At 46.8% G+C, this 18,864-nt stretch overlaps 3 protein-coding genes and 1 pseudogene across 4 annotated transcripts; all 4 read right to left on the bottom strand.

Annotated features, from left to right (window-relative positions):
- Window positions 1-351: 351 nt before the first annotated feature.
- Window positions 352-2,638, bottom strand: LOC125547101 (annotated as a pseudogene).
- LOC125545665 (LRR receptor-like serine/threonine-protein kinase FEI 1) lies at window positions 384-4,215 on the bottom strand. Its single transcript, XM_048709686.1, has 2 exons — window positions 4,083-4,215; window positions 384-3,280 (listed from the first exon to the last, which is right to left on the bottom strand). Exons 1-2 carry the CDS (start codon window positions 4,147-4,149, stop codon window positions 2,661-2,663), a joined length of 687 nt encoding a protein of 228 aa, XP_048565643.1. The 5' UTR covers window positions 4,150-4,215; the 3' UTR covers window positions 384-2,660.
- A 209-nt stretch (window positions 4,216-4,424) lies between these two features.
- On the bottom strand, window positions 4,425-7,197 carry LOC125545664 (pentatricopeptide repeat-containing protein At2g36240-like). The gene is made up of 2 exons (XM_048709685.1): window positions 5,421-7,197; window positions 4,425-4,667 (listed from the first exon to the last, which is right to left on the bottom strand). The coding sequence occupies exon 1, from the start codon at window positions 7,124-7,126 to the stop codon at window positions 5,642-5,644; it is 1,485 nt and encodes a 494-aa protein (XP_048565642.1). The 5' UTR covers window positions 7,127-7,197; the 3' UTR covers window positions 4,425-4,667; window positions 5,421-5,641.
- Window positions 7,198-9,525: 2,328 nt separating this feature from the next.
- On the bottom strand, window positions 9,526-15,642 carry LOC125545662 (integrator complex subunit 9). Of its 2 annotated transcripts, XM_048709683.1 has the most exons (11): window positions 15,313-15,642; window positions 14,198-14,619; window positions 13,294-13,508; window positions 12,377-12,703; window positions 12,077-12,287; window positions 11,551-11,643; window positions 11,373-11,470; window positions 10,910-11,027; window positions 10,737-10,822; window positions 10,589-10,640; window positions 9,526-10,494 (listed from the first exon to the last, which is right to left on the bottom strand). In XM_048709683.1, the coding sequence occupies exons 2-11, from the start codon at window positions 14,516-14,518 to the stop codon at window positions 9,979-9,981; spliced, it is 2,037 nt and encodes a 678-aa protein (XP_048565640.1). In that variant the 5' UTR covers window positions 14,519-14,619; window positions 15,313-15,642; the 3' UTR covers window positions 9,526-9,978. The 2 variants fall into 2 exon arrangements, with proteins under 2 accessions (XP_048565640.1, XP_048565641.1); XM_048709684.1 differs by lacking the exon at window positions 15,313-15,642 and having other exon boundaries at window positions 13,294-13,495; window positions 14,198-14,328.
- Between the last annotated feature and the right edge of the window lie 3,222 nt (window positions 15,643-18,864).

Below are 18,864 nucleotides of genomic sequence, written 5' to 3'. Positions count from 1 at the left end.
TTCTTCCTTTGTGTATCTTCTCTCACGCCACGGCAATTCACCAGAGCCAACAGGGTTATTACAATCATAGTATTTTCAGATGCTATCTTCACCGGTGCTTCTACCGTACTAGTGCTTCATCTGCAGAAATGCTGACAGCACAGCATTCTGCTTTGGTTGATCAGATTGATGAGCAGCCAGCAAATTTGAAATATTACGCTTCAGTTTCTTTAACCAAATTCATAATTGATGACCGTCTGCTTGGTATTGATACGTGTGTTGGGAGCTAAAACAAATAACACTCTTATGTTTCCAGAAACCCCACAAAATGGTTGCGCAAAGAAGTGCTCAAAACAGCATGCCAAGTGTTACTAACCAAAAAACAAGCTACAGATTCAGAATTATGACTACGTAACTGATTTCAGATAACTCATTTACTTCACTCCAAATAGCCTTAGGTACCAAACAATCAAATCTGAAACCAGTAGGTTTCAGCGCCACAAAACTTGAATAACATCAAATTACTGGCAAGTACGTACTAACAAAGGAAGGGAAATATTACACACATGCTCGATATAGGACGCCATACACCATTAATTACTTCAACAAGAAGCGACACACTTCATCATTCAGGCCCTTTAACCTGGAAGCACGAAATGCAGCTTCGTATATTCTTGGTCACCTTCGCTTGCATGTTGTCCACATACTGATAGAATGAATATCTCCATGTCTCGCTGCGAAACAAGAAGCCCAAGTATAGCCAGAACCCAGAGATAAACCCAGCAGCCACAAAGCAGTAAAACCACAGCGCCTCTCTATCTTCATCCAGACTCGTTTCAGGTTGCGTCGGTGTTGACGAGCTTACGCAGTCTTCCAACGGAAACCCGCATAACCCAAGATTATTGCTGTATATTGACGGGTCATCAAGTGTCCGCAGCTGATCACCCATAGGTATCCTCCCTGATAACATGTTGGTTGAGAGGTTCAGAGCGCTTATGCTCTTCAAATCTGCAAAGCCTTGAGGAATTTCTCCCCTAAGTTGGTTCCGAGAAAGGTCCAAGGATTCCAGCAGTACCAGATTGCCAATGTCTTCAGGAATATAGCCTGACAGATGATTTCCTGATAAGTTCAGGTACCTGAGTCCAAGAAGGGTTGTGAGCCCTTTCGGGATTTCCTGTGATAGAAAGTTTCCAGACAAGTCGATACCAACCATGCGTGCTCTCGCAGTAATGTATAAATATTCCACATTCTTCCACACTATTTGCATTTGTGGTGCATCAAATTGGTACACGTCTCCTCCAAAGGATTCCTGTTCATGTTCATGTGCCATGCCAGTAAAATTCGTAAAATCACCTGGAACGGGTCCTGTGAGCTTATTTCTTGACAAATCCAATAGCCAGAGTTTCTGAAAGTGTAATATCTGGGGAGGTATGACACCTTCAAACATATTCGTTGACAGACGAAGAAATTTGAGTCCAGGTAAACTCCTGCTTATCCAAGATGGTATTGTACCTGAGAAATTATTGCCTCCGAGGTCTAAAGTGGTAAGGTTTTTGCATTTCTTAAGAGCCAAAGGAAAGGCTCCTTCGAAATGGTTATTGGCCAGGTGTAGATACTTAAGAGTATCTTCACATGTCCTTGAAAATGGAACTACACCGCTGAAAGAGTTGCTGGACAGATCCATGAATGTCACACGTGGCATCTCCCAGAAACACTTGGAGAGACCACCATGTAAGGAATTGTGTGATAGGTCCACGTAGTATAAACGAGAATGGTTGCAAATAAATACCTCGCCTTGGTCTGTCAGAAGTGTGCCATACAGCTGGTTTTGACTGAAAGCTAACACCTGAAGCTTTCCTAGAAGTGGAAGGTCACCAAAATAGTCACTTATTTCTGCAACAATATTGTTTGCCACCAAGTCAATGACCAACAGGGTTGTGCAGTTTTGGAAGGTCTGCTGGCGAATGCTTGTAAATCCATTGTATCTAGCCCAGGCCAAAGCCAGTGTTCCTCCGTCGCAAACGGATGATGGGAACACCCCGGAGAAGTTGTTACTTGCAATATTGATCATCTCTAAGTGGCTGCTATTCCCAAGCTCGGGGAAGATATGGCCTCCGAGCTGGTTCCTTGCCAGATCCAAATCCCGGAGATTTGTCAAACGAGATATGGTATCTGGTAGCTGCCCTTCCAAATAGTTGTATGATAAGTATATGATCTCCAGTTCTGTCATGTTTCCAATCTCCAGCGGGATGCTCCCTGTCAGATTATTCTTTCACAGGCTCAGCCACTGGAGCTTCACGAGCAGCCCAATGGTTGGTGGGATTGATCCAGTCAAATTAACCGAGTCCAGATCGAGGTCCACCAAGCTCGTCAAGTTAGCAATCTCTTCAGGTAGCACGCCATTGAGGCCAAAACCAGGCATTAGTAGTACCGCAAGGTGCTTCAGCTGGGCAATGCTGTGTGGAATGGTGCCCCTCAAACCCCTGTTCCGGCTGATGTCCAACTCGACCAAGCTTGTCAGATTGCCAATCCCTGCTGGAATTGTACCGTGCAGATCATTCTGGACCAAGATGAGTTTCCTCAGGTGGGGAAAGGCTGAGAAGTCGAGCTGGTCAAGTGTGCCGTTCAGACTTGCACTCTCAAGGTCAAGCTCCTCCAAGCTCGTCAAGTTAGCTATCTCTTCAGGCAGCACGCCGCTGAGCCTCAAACCCAGGCATTCGAAGTACAGCAAGGTGCTTCAGCTGGCCAATGCTGCGTGGAATGTTGCCCCTCAGATACTGGTTCCAACTGATGTCCAACTCGACCAAGCTTGTCAGATTCCCAATCCCTGCTGGAATTGTACTGTACAGATCATTATAGGACAGGAGGAGTCTCCTCAAGTGGGGAAAGACTGAGAAGTCTAACTTGTCAAGTGTGCCGTTCAGACTTGCCCTGTCAAGGTTGAGCTCTATGATGTGCCCGGCCGTGTCGCAGGTGATGTGCGTCCACCTGCAAAGGCTGGTGGAGTTGGCCATCGACCATGGCCCAAGGGACTCATCGGCATCAGCCAAGCTAGCCTTCCAATTCACAAGTGCTTCAGCTTCACGCCGGGTGTCGGCCTTCACTGGAGTGATCTCAGCGCATAGTAGGAGGCAGGTGTAAGGCAGTAGGAGAAAGCATACAGAATGCAGATGCTTCATGATGGCTTGGTACGAGTTGTGCTTCACTGCCGCAGAGGATATAAAGACTCTGAAGCTGGCCGGCCAGCCGTCCATTACAGTGGTCGTATGGCGGATCTCGTGGTTAACAAATGGCACATTCTCTGTAAATGGCGTACTTTTAGTTCAGATTAAGGAAAAGATACATGCTACGTACTGTAGTATTTTTATAGTCCCCATGACAACAGGAAACTACAAACTGCATGATGTATGCATGTGTCACTATCAGGGTGACACTTGGAAGTCATTGCTTAAGTTGAAATTATAAATAACTTTTGAACTCTGATACTTGAACGTATCACCCAATATATTGGTTGATATCTAATATATGTTGAAGACAATAAGTTACCAATTCCATATCCACGACTTAAGAACATTGCTCCTAGCCTCCTAGAGCAGCAATTCGGGCATCATTGGCAGCTGCTTGTGCCCACAAAAAGGAGAAAAATAGCTAACTAAGAAGAAAAAATAGAATAGACATCCCAAAAATATTTGGTACTGTAAAATGATTTTTGGCTGGGGTCAAAGAAAAGCATGTCCAGCGAGTTTGTTCTAAACAGCCAGTTTGGAGAGCAAATACAATGATAACAATGTGGTCGCTGTCATTAGAGAACCCAACTGACATGTTTGGAAACTGTGTGGGTACTGTCACTTGAAATGTTTCATAGATAGTGTCACTAAAAGGGCATTAGCATTAAAAACAAATTGGTTCATGGTAGTATGATACAATATTTATCTTCAATAATAGGAAAACAACAAGTTTTCCAGTTGGGCAAGATCCATAAAATATATTGAAGTAGATGGGGAGACAAATAAGCAGAAGCAGTGATTTATTTGCATGTAATAGTAGTTCCCCTGACTTCCCAGCTATTCCTTGGAGTGCTTAAACAGGATCACTAACCTTACCAGACTTGCCAATCACCATATCCTGGTTATGTTTGAAAGGGAAACAACCCATCAGCTTCTGTAACATGCTGAGAAGCTTATCTTCCAGTATGCTTTACAGGCCCGGGAAATGATCTTCTTGTATAGTGTGTCATCCTATAAGTTTCATGATCGATTGAATGCTAGAAGCCAAGGGATATGTGACCTTTGGAAGATGCCATACATCTTTCCTATGTCTACAATCTCCAGGTATTATAGCGCTCTAACTCATGCAGACCGGGGAGTTACAGTAAGATAGCTCCTTAACGAGACTATTCATCTCTGCCTTATGGTTACCTTTCCTGTCTAATGTCCAAATATCATAACTCTCCAGTAGTTGATACCAGAAACCTACAATATCTGGGCACTGGACATAAGGGACGAGAATGTTAAGGTAGCTCCCCTGCAAAATCATTCAATCCCGCTAACTGTACAGATGTCAAATCACCAGATGGCACGAGGCATTTTCTATCAACAAGATCTTAGTACCACTTGGTCTGAGAGATATTAGGAAAATGCTATACAAAAACATGATCCTGTACAGTTCAAACAGGGAGGCCTTCAAACCTGGTAAACAAAGATGAATTAATTAGACTCTAAAGAAATGAGCAAAACATGCACTCAAACACTGTACAGTTCAAACAGCACAATACGTCACACAAATGGGCAGCACTGATACAACATTTGAAGTGTCGACTGACCAATGGGCAGCACTGATACAACATTGCAACCAACCAAAGTTATAAATAAATAAAAGATACTGATTAAATCAATACAAGAAAACATGGGTTCCCACTGATGGAGGTTGTGACTTGTCAGATCCAGAACTATTGCAAGTATGTGTGAGGCTAGCTATTCCTTAACTAGGACATCAATTGATAATTTACCAGAATCGAGAGGAGAAACACCCAAGAAGACCCAAACCGTTTTGTATCTTGCTTACTAGGAGTCCAAGCAAGTGATAATTACAAATGCAAGAAGGCAACCCGCAAAGCCCACATTTAAGTATACCTAAAGCTAACCTTATGTTAATTTCAAATGGGGAATTGCACTAAGTTGACTTTAAGTATAGTTCTATATCCGTTCCAGAAAACGGTATAGCTATATGCAGGCTTGGCGGGTTGGCTGATTGCATCCTTGACGAACAAAGTAAATATAGATCCCGTAGGAGGACGAACAAATCAGTGAATTACATATCTGCTTACAGGTATCATGAGTCCAAGACAATGACTAATGGTACTTTAACTAAGAAGCAACAATGTGTGCAGACAACAAAATCAAGACTAATGTTCGAACTAAAGGGCATAATCAAAACAATACCTCATTTGAATCGCTGGAATTTCGCAACTTCTGTCAGTGCAATTGTGACCACCGCTCATCTCAACTGACATCTATCCGACTATCCCTTGTTTTGTTTTATGTTCCTCCAAAAGTCTGTGCACATGAATTCTAAGCACCAACTCTCTGACATCTTGCAGTTTGATGCTTCCATGTGGCCAAAAAATGTTTGGAGCATACACATGCCTAGAGGAGTTCACTTGTTATTGCAAAGATCTCCGCACGTGTAAGCTAACAAGAAGCCTATTGTAAGCCACAATGTTACGTATAAACCCTAAATCAAGCATTTCATCCAACACAGCCTCGCCTTCCTTCACCCTGCCCTGCCTACCAAACCCCTGCACCAGCATGCTATAAGTCACACCATCAGCCTGAAAACCCTTCTCCTTAGCCAAAATCCTCAGCAAGTTTGCATCAGAAGTCCGCCCAGCTTCACAAAGTGCCTCGAAGATACAGTTACAAGATATGGTATCTGGTACAATCCCCTCCCCAACCATCCTTCCCATCAATCGGCACACATCATCCAGCTTCCCCACCTTCATCAAGCAATCCAGAACCGTTACGCCAGCAGGGACACTTAAGCAGCATGCCCCGTTCCTCTCCAATACCATCTCCACTATTTCCACTGCTTTGTCCACCCTTCCAACATGGCATAGGGATTCAACCAGATCCAAGCAATCAAACCCTTCCGGCACCACCGCATCCACCAAAAACTCTGCAAACACCTCTGCTGCCTTCAAAGCGTCGCCTCCACCGCACAACCCACCTATCAAAATCTCCATGGAAGCAACCGACAGCCCGGCCCCAAGCTGCAGCATCTCGTGAGCAACCTTAAGGCCTTCCTTGTACCTTCCTTCTCTGAAGAACCCGCGCATAAGAGTATTGAAGCTCACATCAGTCGGCGCACAGCTCCGGTGCCGCATCTCCTCAAACCACCGCATGGCGGCATCAACGCCTTCGACACGGCAGGAGCTGTTGATGAGTATGTTGAAGGTGTAGGCATCAGGGGCGACGCGGTGGACGCTGGTCATCTCGCCGTAGAAGCGGATGGCGTCGTCGTGGCGGTGGAGACGGGCGAGGGCGTGGAGGATGATGTTGTAGAACTCGGCGGGGAGGGGCGAGTCCGCGGCGCGGCGGAGGGACGCCAGGGCCTCGGACGCCGCGGGGATGTCGCCGGAGGTGGCGAAGGCGAGGATGGCCTTGCGGAAGGTGGGGAGGAGGTCGGGGCAGGCGAAGATGGAGTCGTCGGCGCAGGGGCAGGGGCGGGAGAGGACGAGCTGGAGGAGGAGCCGCAGCGAGGGGAGGCGGCGGGAGGCCGCGAGGCGCGCGGCGAGGAGGCTGGTGAGGCGGTGGTCGGGGCGGAAGGCCGAGGAGGCGTCGGCGGCCGCGAGGAGGAGGTGGAGGTCGAGCGGCGCGAGGCGCGGGTGGTGCCGCGCGCGGCGCAGGAGGCGGAGGAGCGCCGCGGGGGAGGAGGCGTGCGCGGCGGGGAGAGCCGGGAGGGGGCTCGGCGGCGAGAGGTGGGAGACGGCGAGCGGGAGGAGCGGCAGGGAGGGGTCGAGGGGGATGGAGGCGGGCGAGGTGGAGATTTCGGGGGTCTCCTCTAGGATTTCGATCTCCGGCGAGATGAGGCGCTGGTGTTTGGAGATGATGGAGGGGAGCTTCCGCGCCAGGCGGCGGGAGGCGGCCATCGCCGGCTGCGGAAGAGAAGGGGGAGGGAATCTGAGGAGTGTGTGGCCGGGTCATGGGCTTAGCCCACTGGCAGAAATGGATATGTTTTCGACGAGTGCATGGGGCCTGGGCTACATGACAATCCACTGGCGAAGCCCAGATTATAGTACGAATACTATTCAACTTCAAATTTTCCCTCTGAAAAATACATTTTCACTTCAAAACTTCCACTGTGTACTGTCAAAAAAAATCCATTACTTAAAAAAAGGTATCCTAAGAAAATTCCAGGTTTATTTACATTTATTATATTTGTACTTTGCATGCTCTCGCATTTCACAAAGACCATCCTAAATTTCAAGGTGGGACCCGGAAGGACTTCACAAAATTGGAACCTTCCATGGAAAAACACTAATGAGAACATTGTAGACTTGTTTGAGTGTAAATTTTCAACCCTTTCATGCCCCGAGAACCATCGCGACACCGAGAACCGAGAGTCTATGATAACTAGAAGGGTTGGGCATGGTTCCCTATGTTGTTGGTGTTATTGTGATTTCATAAAAGAAAACAGATTGATTTGGTGTGTGGGTAATATGATGAAGTGTGTAGGTGTTTGATGGGCTTTCGGTGTGATTATGTGTTATCTGCTAGTCAACACATGCTTAGGTGGGGAAGTTTTCTTGTGCTAGTGACTGCATGTACTATATTGTGCTATAATGTCACATGTTAACGCCTTTTTATATGGTGAGAGGGTGCGCGGGACTAATGTGTTTTACATCTTGGTTGAGAAATCTCTGACCCATTCAAAACCGTGATCAAATTCAAAATTTAATAACTCAATTGAATGAGAGAGTTCTTTGAGAAATCTTTGACCCGATCAAAATCGTGAGCCAAATCTGAAGTTGAACACCTTGATTGAATAGAAGGATTCCAAAATTAGGGAGCATAGTGAATTACAAGACTGACAGACCCAACTAACATTTAGACCGAATCGACACTAAATTCAGAGAAAGAAAGCTTGAGCAAGGGGAAGGACTAGGGATTAATCGTTCTTAGGGGTAAATGCTTAGGCACAAACATGGTTGGTGGCGGCTAGGGTTTAACCCCATACAGTAATTGATGTCTTATGGCACTCACTGCAGAATGATGAAATTGCTAACCATGTTGGTATGTTGGGAGATCTGGAATGAGAGGAATGCTAGAGTCTTTCGTGATGAGGCTTCCTTACCTTCGAGGATCATAGTCTTTAGGAGTATTTCTCTTAGTCTTTTCGGCCTTCATGGCTCGACCTTTGTGTGTCACTTAAAAACTATGTCTCCTATTCTAAATGAATGAGATGGGGCAAGTTTTTTTTAAAGGAAGTGGATGCCTTATAGCCATTAGAAGACAAAAGTGGAGATTGAGATGAACAGTAAAAGTCGCGGGGCCACCAATCAATGGCGACAAGCGTTAGTAATCAGCACAAACCTGTATCAAGCATGGTTGGCCATTCGATCTGAGATTAGCGTTGACACGGGCGTCGGCGGTTGTGAAACGGTGACCGAAAGGGATGAACCGTGAAACAGTCTCTTTTCTTCGTATTCTTCGGAGCTTCAAATTTCTGGGCTTGACACAACACCCCCTCTTGTGCGTCGGCGGAGCGGGAGGACGCGACGATGGAGCTCGGGGAAGGTGGAATATGGAGCGCTAGAAAAGGAAGGTAGATTTCGGTTCGGCCTTTCATTGCATTGTACCACAGTGGTGCACATGCATTTTCTTTGCTCCCTCCGATAACTGATGCTTCTACTCTCTTTTTTTTGTGGGTGGATGCTTCTACTCTTTGTTGTGCAGTGTCGCCTTGTGCCGACAGAAAGGCACATCATATAGGATAATTAACACGTTCCGTGGTAACTTTGCAATGGATGGCACTCCCTCCGTTTGAAATTACTTGTTTCGGAAATGGATGTATCTAGAGATATTTTAGTTCTAGATACATCTATTTTCGAAACAAGTAATTCCGAATAGAGGGAGTATATATTAACTCCAAATCAGAGCTGGCGGGTGAAGATTGGTCCTACTAATCGGCCGCACCGGCACGTGGAGACGACAACGAGTGCAGCAATGAACGCAAATAAAGCTGCAAGTGGGAGGTTCTAAATCACAACGGGTGGCCGCAGACTGCAGTACAATCTGTACTGCCGTGCCGGAGGAGGAACGCTGGCTCTGGCTGCAGTACAAGTGTACAACCAGCTGTACTCGCTCTCTCCGGCTATCTCGGACATGGACGCACCGAGAATGGTACTAGTACGTACTTAGAGTACTTCACTTGTGCCTGAAAATGCAGTGCAGTACAACACCAATCTCCGTCCGTCACATCCCTCCCTCCCTCCCTTGGCGCCACCAAAAGCTACAAGTAGAATCGATCGCTACGACTTGGTTATAATAAGCCTGAAGAAGAGGATATACCGCCATATATTTCCGTCAGCAGAGCAGGAGCGTCTTTACGGTAAACAAGGGCAGGATACGCGAGGAAATTCCTGCGGGGTCGAGCTGGGAACACATGAGATATGAACCGCTTGATTGAATATCAACTCATGTGTTCTCAGGTCGCCCCCGCTGGAGCCTCCTCGCCGCAGATCGACTGCTTCATTGATGCGTACTCGGTCGTCGGCCAGGCGTGTTCAGAGGCCCCTCGGTTTCATCAGAGATCAAACTGGTAAATGTGCAACTGCTTCTCTTCTCTTGATACCAATGTGGGTCCTAAATGTAGAAAACCACCAACTCCAACCTTCCAGTTGCGCAATTCCACATTCCTTCATCATCTGATTCTCTTTCCTTTCAGATCACCTCCCCAGTTTTCATGGGTCCCTACCATTCACCGTGCGGTAGCATGCAACTAGATCCCATTACAAACGCTGCTGAGAGCATCATAGATCTGCTTGGTTGTATTCTCATCGTCGCAGTAGATCATGGTCTTTTCAGATGTTATCTTCACCAGAGCTTCTGCCGGACTGGTGATCAAAATCGAGCGCACGCAGCCCGCCGAGCTATCATCGTCGTCTGCAGGGAAAGCACAGGCGATCCCCTTCTCCTGCAACGCCGACAACAGACGGGCTGCATCCACAGCTCCCCAGTGTAGCAGCTGCCGCATCGACTGATCGGACTGATCCTTCGGAGCTGCTACCAGCACGTACTGCCCGTTGCTGAGATGGAGCTTTGCTCTCAGCCTCGCGACGGCGATGGCCTTGTCCAACTGCCTAGGCTGCAACCCAAAGGCAAAATCGGTTGGAAGCCCCACCTCGAAGTCTTCCCGTATGTTTGGGATCTCCATGGTTTTGCCCTTGGAGTAGTACAGATATGACCATGGGGCATCCTCCTTTGATGGACACCGCAACTTCAGTTCTTCAGGGAACTGCAAGGGTACAGTAGAGCGTGAGGAGATGATCACTCTCGCTCGAAGAAAAGTAGCTCCAGCAGAAGGGTGCAGAAAATAAGCAATGGCGTACCAGAACGAGCTTCGGTTTGAGAACTGACAGCAATGGATTGACTTTCCGCACCCTGTCAACAAGAAACTCGAGCCTTTAGTCTACATATTCTGATTTGCTACTATGAATTAGTGAAACATAAGCATGAGCTTTTGAATTTTCAACATACTTTATTCCAGAAAGGAAAGAACATTCAAGAACTTGGATTGCCACAGGCATGAAAGGCTTAAGAGTCAACTCAGAATCAACTCCTTCCTGCACGTAAAATAATTATGTGTTTAGCGCCACCAACAGCAGTTATAGATTATGCTAGGTTCCGTGAAAAGATTGGACACAGTGTACCTCCAAAATAAGAAGATTTCGTTTATCTGCATGCCACCGACGAAGCAAATGGACTGCTGTGCTGTGCCTAAGGCTCCAGTCTGGACAAAATACAATGCAGGGCTCCTTCCACGCTGCCCTGACAGGATTCTAGCGTTGTTACACAGCAGAAAATGCAGGAAACAGCATAAAAAAATTAACTGAAATCCAACTGTTCAAGTGAGCTCATATGAATCAAAAGCAGGATATGTCATAGTATAAATTATGCTAAAGGTAGCAACCAGATATTGATGGACCTCCATAAATTATCAAACAACCAAAACCAAAATAAGAAACAACCAGTACCAAGCTTTCTATAAGGAGAGTATAAAAGAGATGATAAAGTCAAAGTTGGTGATCCTAAACTAAACAACCTTAAGGTTACCTATCATTGTATAGTCATAAAAAGTAATAACTAGCAACAAAATTTTGATAAACTTCTTACAGCAGGCCCTTTGAATATAGATGAGGAAACAGAAATAGTCTGCCTTCCTTCAGAAGCTCCACATGGCCGAATAATGCCTCCTCCTCCCTCGAGAATAGCTGCAGGATAAATAGTGTTTCAGTAAGACCATGTTAATTAAGTTCATATGTCAAAACAACCATAGTGAGAAAGGAATGACCTTTTCTTGGCGTGGCTTACATAGCCATTCTGGCACAGCATTGGTAAAGGATATTATTTTTTCTGCTGCGCCAGAAATCATAAATATGGGTACCTGACTCAAACAGGGAAAAAATGTCAGCCCAAAACAACAGATGCAAAACATGTGAGAAGACGGGTGGTGCAGAGAAAATATAGTGATTTGGAATGGGCATAATATTTCATATAGTAGAACTAAAGGAGCTTGATATTTAAATGATTACAGTGTAGAACTAAAACACTCTTTGTACCACATGCATCTTTAAACACTCTTTAAAGCTAGTCATCTATTCATCTTACAGCCAGTTGACTGCACGTCAGGCCTTGTCAACTGGACATTTCACCATTATCAAAACCAAGCACATCCTAAGTAAAAATATATGCCGTTGGTATTAACAACATTACTACAAAGCCTGACTCACACAAAGCACAATAAAAATATATATTTACATTACTATTAACAAGAGTCCACTATACAGTAACAATGGGTCAAGAACTGCTAGAATTACCTTCATGTTGGAAGAAAGTAACGTTTCTGATATATGTTCCAAAATTAAAAGAATAACCCCAAGTCGTCCTATTGGTATTAAAACAGAACCTCCAGATTTAATTGCATCTGATATACATGAGCATATGAAACTGATTCTCTCAATCTCCTCTGCAATATCATCATTCTTAGACAGGCACTGGACGTCTTCATCCTCATCAACACCACCATCCCTTGAAGATAGTAAGTAACATTCAATGCAAAAGGTTATTTTTAACGCATAAGCAATTCATACAAACTGAAGAGCGACACACTAGCATACCTCAACACAGAGTCATCACAAAGCATTGCATTCTCACCCAGATTCTCATTATTCTCATCCATGTCATTCAAGGATGAGAAATCTGAAAACAAAATGACATCATTTTCCTTCAGAGAGTTATAGTCGCAATCTAAGGCATGGGCTGACACAAACATGGTGCTTGGCAAGTAGGTAATACTTGCTCTTGGACCCTTTATTGACCAGACACAATTGCCAAGCTCCAGGCCAGAGCTAGAGGCTTTCAGCATCAACATGCCATTGAAGCAAACCTCCTCTCCGTATTTCACAGTCTGGGTTTTTCGCATGCATTCTTCTATGTTTGGGGCACTGCAATAGGTGTAATCCAGTTAAGATAAGAAAGCAGGATGATAGAGCAGCGTTGATGTCATTATTAAGTAGTGAATCTTCTATGCAGTCGATATAATTGAATGGCAACCATATGGTCCAATCTCACATATTTCCTTGCAAGAACTAAAGTCTAGTCAGCTTTATTTGCATGCAACCGAGATACTAAGCATATGGAAGCATACACCAAGCTAGGTTACTAGGGATATAAACTTGTGTCCTATCAGATGTGTACATGCAATTACAGAGTCAAGTATGTATTTCAAGTAACTCCAGGTTAAAAAAGAACTATCATATGTTACAAACTTACCCTATATTCATGAATGAAATTTTGGTATCTATTAAACTTCTTAATTTGCTACTTGACTAGTAAAATATGGATACTATTTGCTCCTAGCACACTCCCTAAGATTATCAAATTTTAATTAACCAGTGGAAACAATTTCTAAAGGTCAAGGATAAATATGGAAAACTGGGTATATTTTGAAGCTTTCAGATATAAATTTCTTTATAGTAAAAGGGTAACTCGATATGCAATACGGCAAGTATATGGCCTATTAAATACTGTGTACCTGTAAAGGGGCATCAGAGGAGCTAAATCCATTCCCTCATCTTCAATCACTATATTCTGCAACGACGACAGGAGTTTATGGAGTTTCTCCCCTTGCATCCACTTGGGTGGCACATCCGTATCTGGCCCGTAGTACCTTACAAACTCAGAGTGCATCTCCACGAGCTCCCCCATCATTAGCTTTCCAATCCTTGCAGCTAACTCTGTAACATAAACCTATTCATAGTTTCATACAGACAGTCAACAACTGCGCTCTATATTTCATTGTATGCATTAGCACCTACCTATGGAGGTGAAGTTTTGTCTCACAGAAGATTTTACAGCCAACATAATATATTTCGATCCCTTGGTAATTGTATATGACCAAAATTTCTTACTCTAGCTTTAAGAAAAAACATGCCCAGACGTTTAGCCCCTAAGTTCCACTTTGTAGTAAAGGGACCTAAGGATATTAATTGTCTGCAATCAAGAGTAAAAAAAGCCAATGAGCATGCCTTTGGTATTCATACAGGAGTGGACTTGTTTTCATTATTTTCTTAAAATAAATCATCAAGTCCAATTGTTCTGCCCCGGTTTTCCCCATTTTACACACCTCAGTGCTACCCTGAGGAGGTTAATTATCCGCAAAGTAAAGAAAAAAATTAATGAGCTAGCCCATCTGTCTTTCAGACTATTGTTTGCATTCAGCAGGCTTCTTCTTCCAGATGATCTGAATAGCTATCAACTATTGAATGGACAAAAATCATGCACTAACATGTTAACAGCAGTTTCAAACATGTAACACACCTCTTCACTACGGCGACAAACAACAATCGTTCAAATTTCTAACCAAAGCTGCAGCCTAAACTATAGCAGTTTGCAATCTAGGGTGCTATGCATCAAGGAGTAGCAGGGATGGCAGTCACCTTGGTATTTGTGAAGCTTGGGAGCCGGGTGAGGAAGGGGAGCCCAAGCATCCCCGTGGCAGACGACACAAGCACAGCATCCACGCCACCTGCTTTGGCAGCTGCCGGTGCCGCCAGCGACCAGTAGTACGGCACCGCGCGGATGAGCTTCCCCGCGTCATTGGAGTCCGCGCCGAGTGGCACTGGGGCGAATGCTGCGAGGGCCGAGAGGTCGACGGGGCAGTCTAGGAGGAGGCGGACCCCCTCCAGCTCCAGTAAGTGGCTCGCCGGCGAGTGGTAGCCGCCGCCTCTGCCGGGGGTGGTCACGCAGGTCAGTTTCATGGCGGCAGTGGCGGATGTAGCACAGGGGCGGTCGCCCCGGGTCTCCGACGGCGGAGCAAGCACACCTGGCGGATCTAGGATTTGAAAACAGGGTGGTCCTCCTACAAAAATTGACAGCAAATATGGCATTTGAATATATTTTGACACTGCAATTTCATATTTCCATTACATTCTTGATACTAGTACATTGATCCCAATATTAAGCAGGAACAGAGCAGATCAAATAACACCGAAGAGACGATGAACATCTGCACGAACCCTAAACAAGGAATAGCTAGCATGTGAATATGTTCTAACTAACTCCCAATAGCACATAGAAATAGATCAATATGATATGTTCTTACAAACATACTAAAATTCTCACTAAGTCCCAGTTTTGCATAAAAGAAGCCTACATAGCACATAGCTTGAGAAATTCAAAGAAGGCTTATGTTTCTGGCCTACGCTTTTCAGTGGCCATGAAATTCTCAATTATATTTATATCATCTCCATTCACCTTTTAGAAAATATCCCGCTCAATGTATGTGACTAGGCAACTGGCAGACGCACAAGTTCTTCGGTTTGCTCTCCGGCCACATTCGTTATAGCCAAAAAGAGAAGCAATGTCTCCAGTCCTCTTCATCCTTCAATAACTATGCAATAATACTTTGCTTTCTATCAATCATAATGACATTGGACTGGGCATAATTATGTGTATATGTGTCCATCAATTCATCTGTATATGTACTGAAGAAATTTGCTAACCCTAAATCGAAAATTGGGGAATGGGGCCATGGGCAGTGGATGGGGTGTACCTCAGATCGGAAATAAGAAGAGTGCTGGCTCGGAAGCCAGCGCCGACTTGCGGGGCGCCAGGCAGTGGGCACCTGCCGGCTGCCGCACAAGGCAGGGGCGCAGAGCGGTGGGCGAGGAGCCGCGGGCGCGCGCTGGCGCCGGGCGCCGGGCGGGCAGGGCGGAGAGGAAGGCGGATCCTCCGCTCCTGCCTCCAGGGATGGCGAGGTAGGCAGCGACGGCGTCCGGCGTGCGGCGAGCGGACGTTTCTGGGGGAGCGACTCAGTCCCTGGATGCTGGCTGGAGAGACTGGCGAACGACCCAACTCGATTCGTTTTTCGGCTACTAGAAAGAGATGGGCCGGGACGGGATTATGGGGACTTCTAGGGCAGTTATTGGGCTTTAACTTTTTTCTGAGCCTATAAACTGGTTCAAAATCCCAAGATGGGCCGGGGACCATTCTGTCCACACTGTGGCTGGGCCAGGCTCGAGCAGGCCGAAATAACTAATTAAGGAGTACTTGTTGCAAAGATCACTCCAATTCCCCTGGTTGCGATAAGTGGCGCACATGCAGCGCGCCACTTGTTGCAACCTGAGAGTTTTTCCTTTTTTCGTATATTCGTTTATTTAAAACGTTTTATCTCTCAAACCGTGCGTTCAAATCTTAAACCGCTTTCACCGTTGGATTCCTCGCGTCAAGATCTTCAAAACTATATCCCCATGTTGATAGGTTTTGATGAACCTTTTTTTCCCGAAAAAAACTGGACGAAAAAACCGAACCGGGGGCACAGGTTTTTTCTCCGAAAGAGGCATGCCCGTGCCCTTCACGAAATCACAACCATGCCTCTCGCGGAAGGGAAAAAAAGAGAAAACGCATTTTTTTTCCGTTTTCGAAGAGGCATGGTCGTGACTCTCGTGAAAGCACAACCGTGCCTCTTGCGGAAGCAAAACCGTGACTCTCGCGAAAGGAAAAAAAACAGAAAACGCGTTTTTTTTCCTTTCCGAGAGGCACGGCCATGACTCTCGCGAAAGCATAACTGTTCCTCTCGCGGAAGCAAAACCGTGACTCTCGCAGAAAAAAACAGAAAACGCGTTTTTTTCGTTTCCGAGAGGCACAGCCGTGACTCTCATGAAAGCACACCCATGCCTCTTGCGGAAGCAAAATCGTGACTCTCGCGAAAGCAAAAAAAACATAAAAACGCGTTTTTCGCTTTCGAGAGGCACTACCGTGACTCTCGCGAAATCAAAACCGTGCCTCTCGCGGAAGCAAAACCGTGACTCTCGCGAAAGGAAAAAAAAGAAAACACGTTTTTTCGCGTAAAAATTTTTGTCCCCATTTTTTTTGATTGAAAAGCTAAGGAAGACCGGTGGAAAACCAAAACGTCGAAAAAACCCGGAAAAAACCGTTTAAAAGGCCGAAAACGCGTGCGGAAAAATAAAAAAAACAAAATCCGGAGGAAGCGCCCAAAGCGCGACACGTGGCGAATGGCTGAGAGCACGTCAAATGATGCTGATCGTTGCGAGGCTCCTGAAGGAGCGCTCGTTAACTAGTTGCTCTCCAAGCAAGTAGCAACGCTTCTCTTTTGTCTAAAAAAAGCAACGCTTCTCTTCCCCTCAAAAAAATAGAGAGAGCAACGCTTCTCTTTGTCTAAAAAAGGGGGGTTCTCTTGTATACTAAAAAGTACGAACTGACTTAAAGCACAAACATGAAGGAAAGGCTGAATTCGAAACATCTTGAATAGGATTCTCTCTTCTTGGAGAGCTTGAGACTGAAATGAGTGGGCCGGCCAAAGAAGACCACTACCCACCCCCCCCCCCCCCCCCCCCCCCCCCCCCCCCCGACGACACGGGTGGCGACTAGGGTTCCCCCCGCGCCGCCACCCCCTTCCCCCGCTCTCCCCTCGCCGCCACCGGAGGATCTCGCCGGGCTTTATCCCGCGGACGCCCGGGAAGGTGGCGGCGAGGCCTCTGACGCTCCGTTCCTGGCAGAGGTTTCCGGATCTGCGGTGGTGGCCCTTCTTGGTGAGGCAACGGCGTCCTCCTCGGCTGGAGCCGGTTGCGGGTGATTCTGGCCGGTTTGCTCGACCACGCGGGTGGTGAGCCGCCGGTGGGGTTGTCTACGGCGCGGAGTTCCCCCTCTTTGACTCCCTCTGCACCGCTGTTTCCAATTTCTTGTGTCACGCGCGCCGGATCTGGAGCTGGTGTGTGCTTGGTGGTGAGGTCTAGGACTGCGGGAAACCGTTGGTTGGCCTGTCCAGCCCGGCGGCGGCGACGCCATTGGCACCGTTCTTCCTCCTTGGAGGTGCAGCCGTGGTCCTCCCCTCCCCACCCTCGTTCCCCCCTCCCGGGTGAAAGCCCAAAACCCGGCTAGGATTGGGCGGCAACGCCGCGTCTCGTGTCGTGCTCCTCCTTGGAGGTGCCGCCTGGGGAGGGATCGTGTTCGGGTGAGGTGGGTCAAAGGTCGGAGCTTTGGGCGGCTCTGGTTGTCTGGTGGCGGCGGTTCCGTCGGGATTTGCTTGGCTGGCATTGTCTCTGTTCCCCTCATGGGTGGAGCCCACTCGTTGTGGCGTGTTTGTCACAAGGCTGGCGGTGCAACACCTTCGATCTGGCGATAGGGGATAGGGTTCCCCTTCCCAGCAATAGCAACACGTCCCAGCTGTGGGCTCCCGGTTCTCTTCTTCAACGGCCGACGGGCCTTGCTCCTTGACGTTCTGCGGTCTTCCTTGATGTCCTTGCTGGCCTTTCCTCAACAGCTGCCCCCGGTGGCTTTCCTGTAGCTTACTGGTGTCCTAAGTTGCGGCAGTATGGTGGATGTTGTGTGCTCATTGGCCATGGGGTTGTGCTTTGCGGTTGCTCCAGGTCTCGAGGTCGGCACCTCTTTTGCTCTAGGGTGAGCGCTTCTCAGGTCCGCTGGTTCGATGCCTTTCGATCCAAGGCGAGAGGGAAGGGTCCCTCTGCGGCGCGAGAGGAGGAAGATGCTTAGATCTCTTCATCCTGGATGTCAGCCCAGTTCATGCCCACACTCTGTTTTAGCAGGTCCTCATCCTGTTTGCTGGTCACTACCCTTGGTACCAGTTTGTTGCGGTCTTCAGCTAGTGCAAGCAATGGGCTTTGTTTTATCTTTGTTTCGTGATTGTGCGCTGCGTTGAGTTATAAGCTCCCTAGAATGCTCCCTTGTATCGTTGGGCCGATGTGGTCTGTTGTGTGTCTGTAATTCCTGGCCGGTTGATGGCTTTGTTAATTCAAAGCCGGACTCTTCGTGAGCCTTCGCTTCTAAAAAAGACCACTATGGAAGTGAAAGGGGAGGGACTACAAGCCGGCGCCGGAAGCGACTCGCTTCTATTCTCGATTAGATATAGATGGGGAATCTGTATAGATTGTCTTTTTTCGACAACCTCTCTAAAACGCATATGAGAAAATTGCACTTCACGGCATGGCAAAAAAAGAGCTTCACTCGGTTGGCCCTCCTAAGCTTCCGCCTACTTTCTCTTCTCTTAAGTCTAAAACAAATGGGAGGCAGGATTCGAATCTACGTCGAAAACCTTCAACAGATTTACAGTATGTTGCTTTTGACC

This window comes from Triticum urartu, chromosome 3 (genome assembly GCF_003073215.2).
Source record: "Triticum urartu cultivar G1812 chromosome 3, Tu2.1, whole genome shotgun sequence".
Classification (NCBI taxonomy): domain Eukaryota; kingdom Viridiplantae; phylum Streptophyta; class Magnoliopsida; order Poales; family Poaceae; genus Triticum; species Triticum urartu.
Note: the sequence above shows the minus strand (reverse complement) of the source record. Positions and strands in the feature narration are given on the sequence as shown.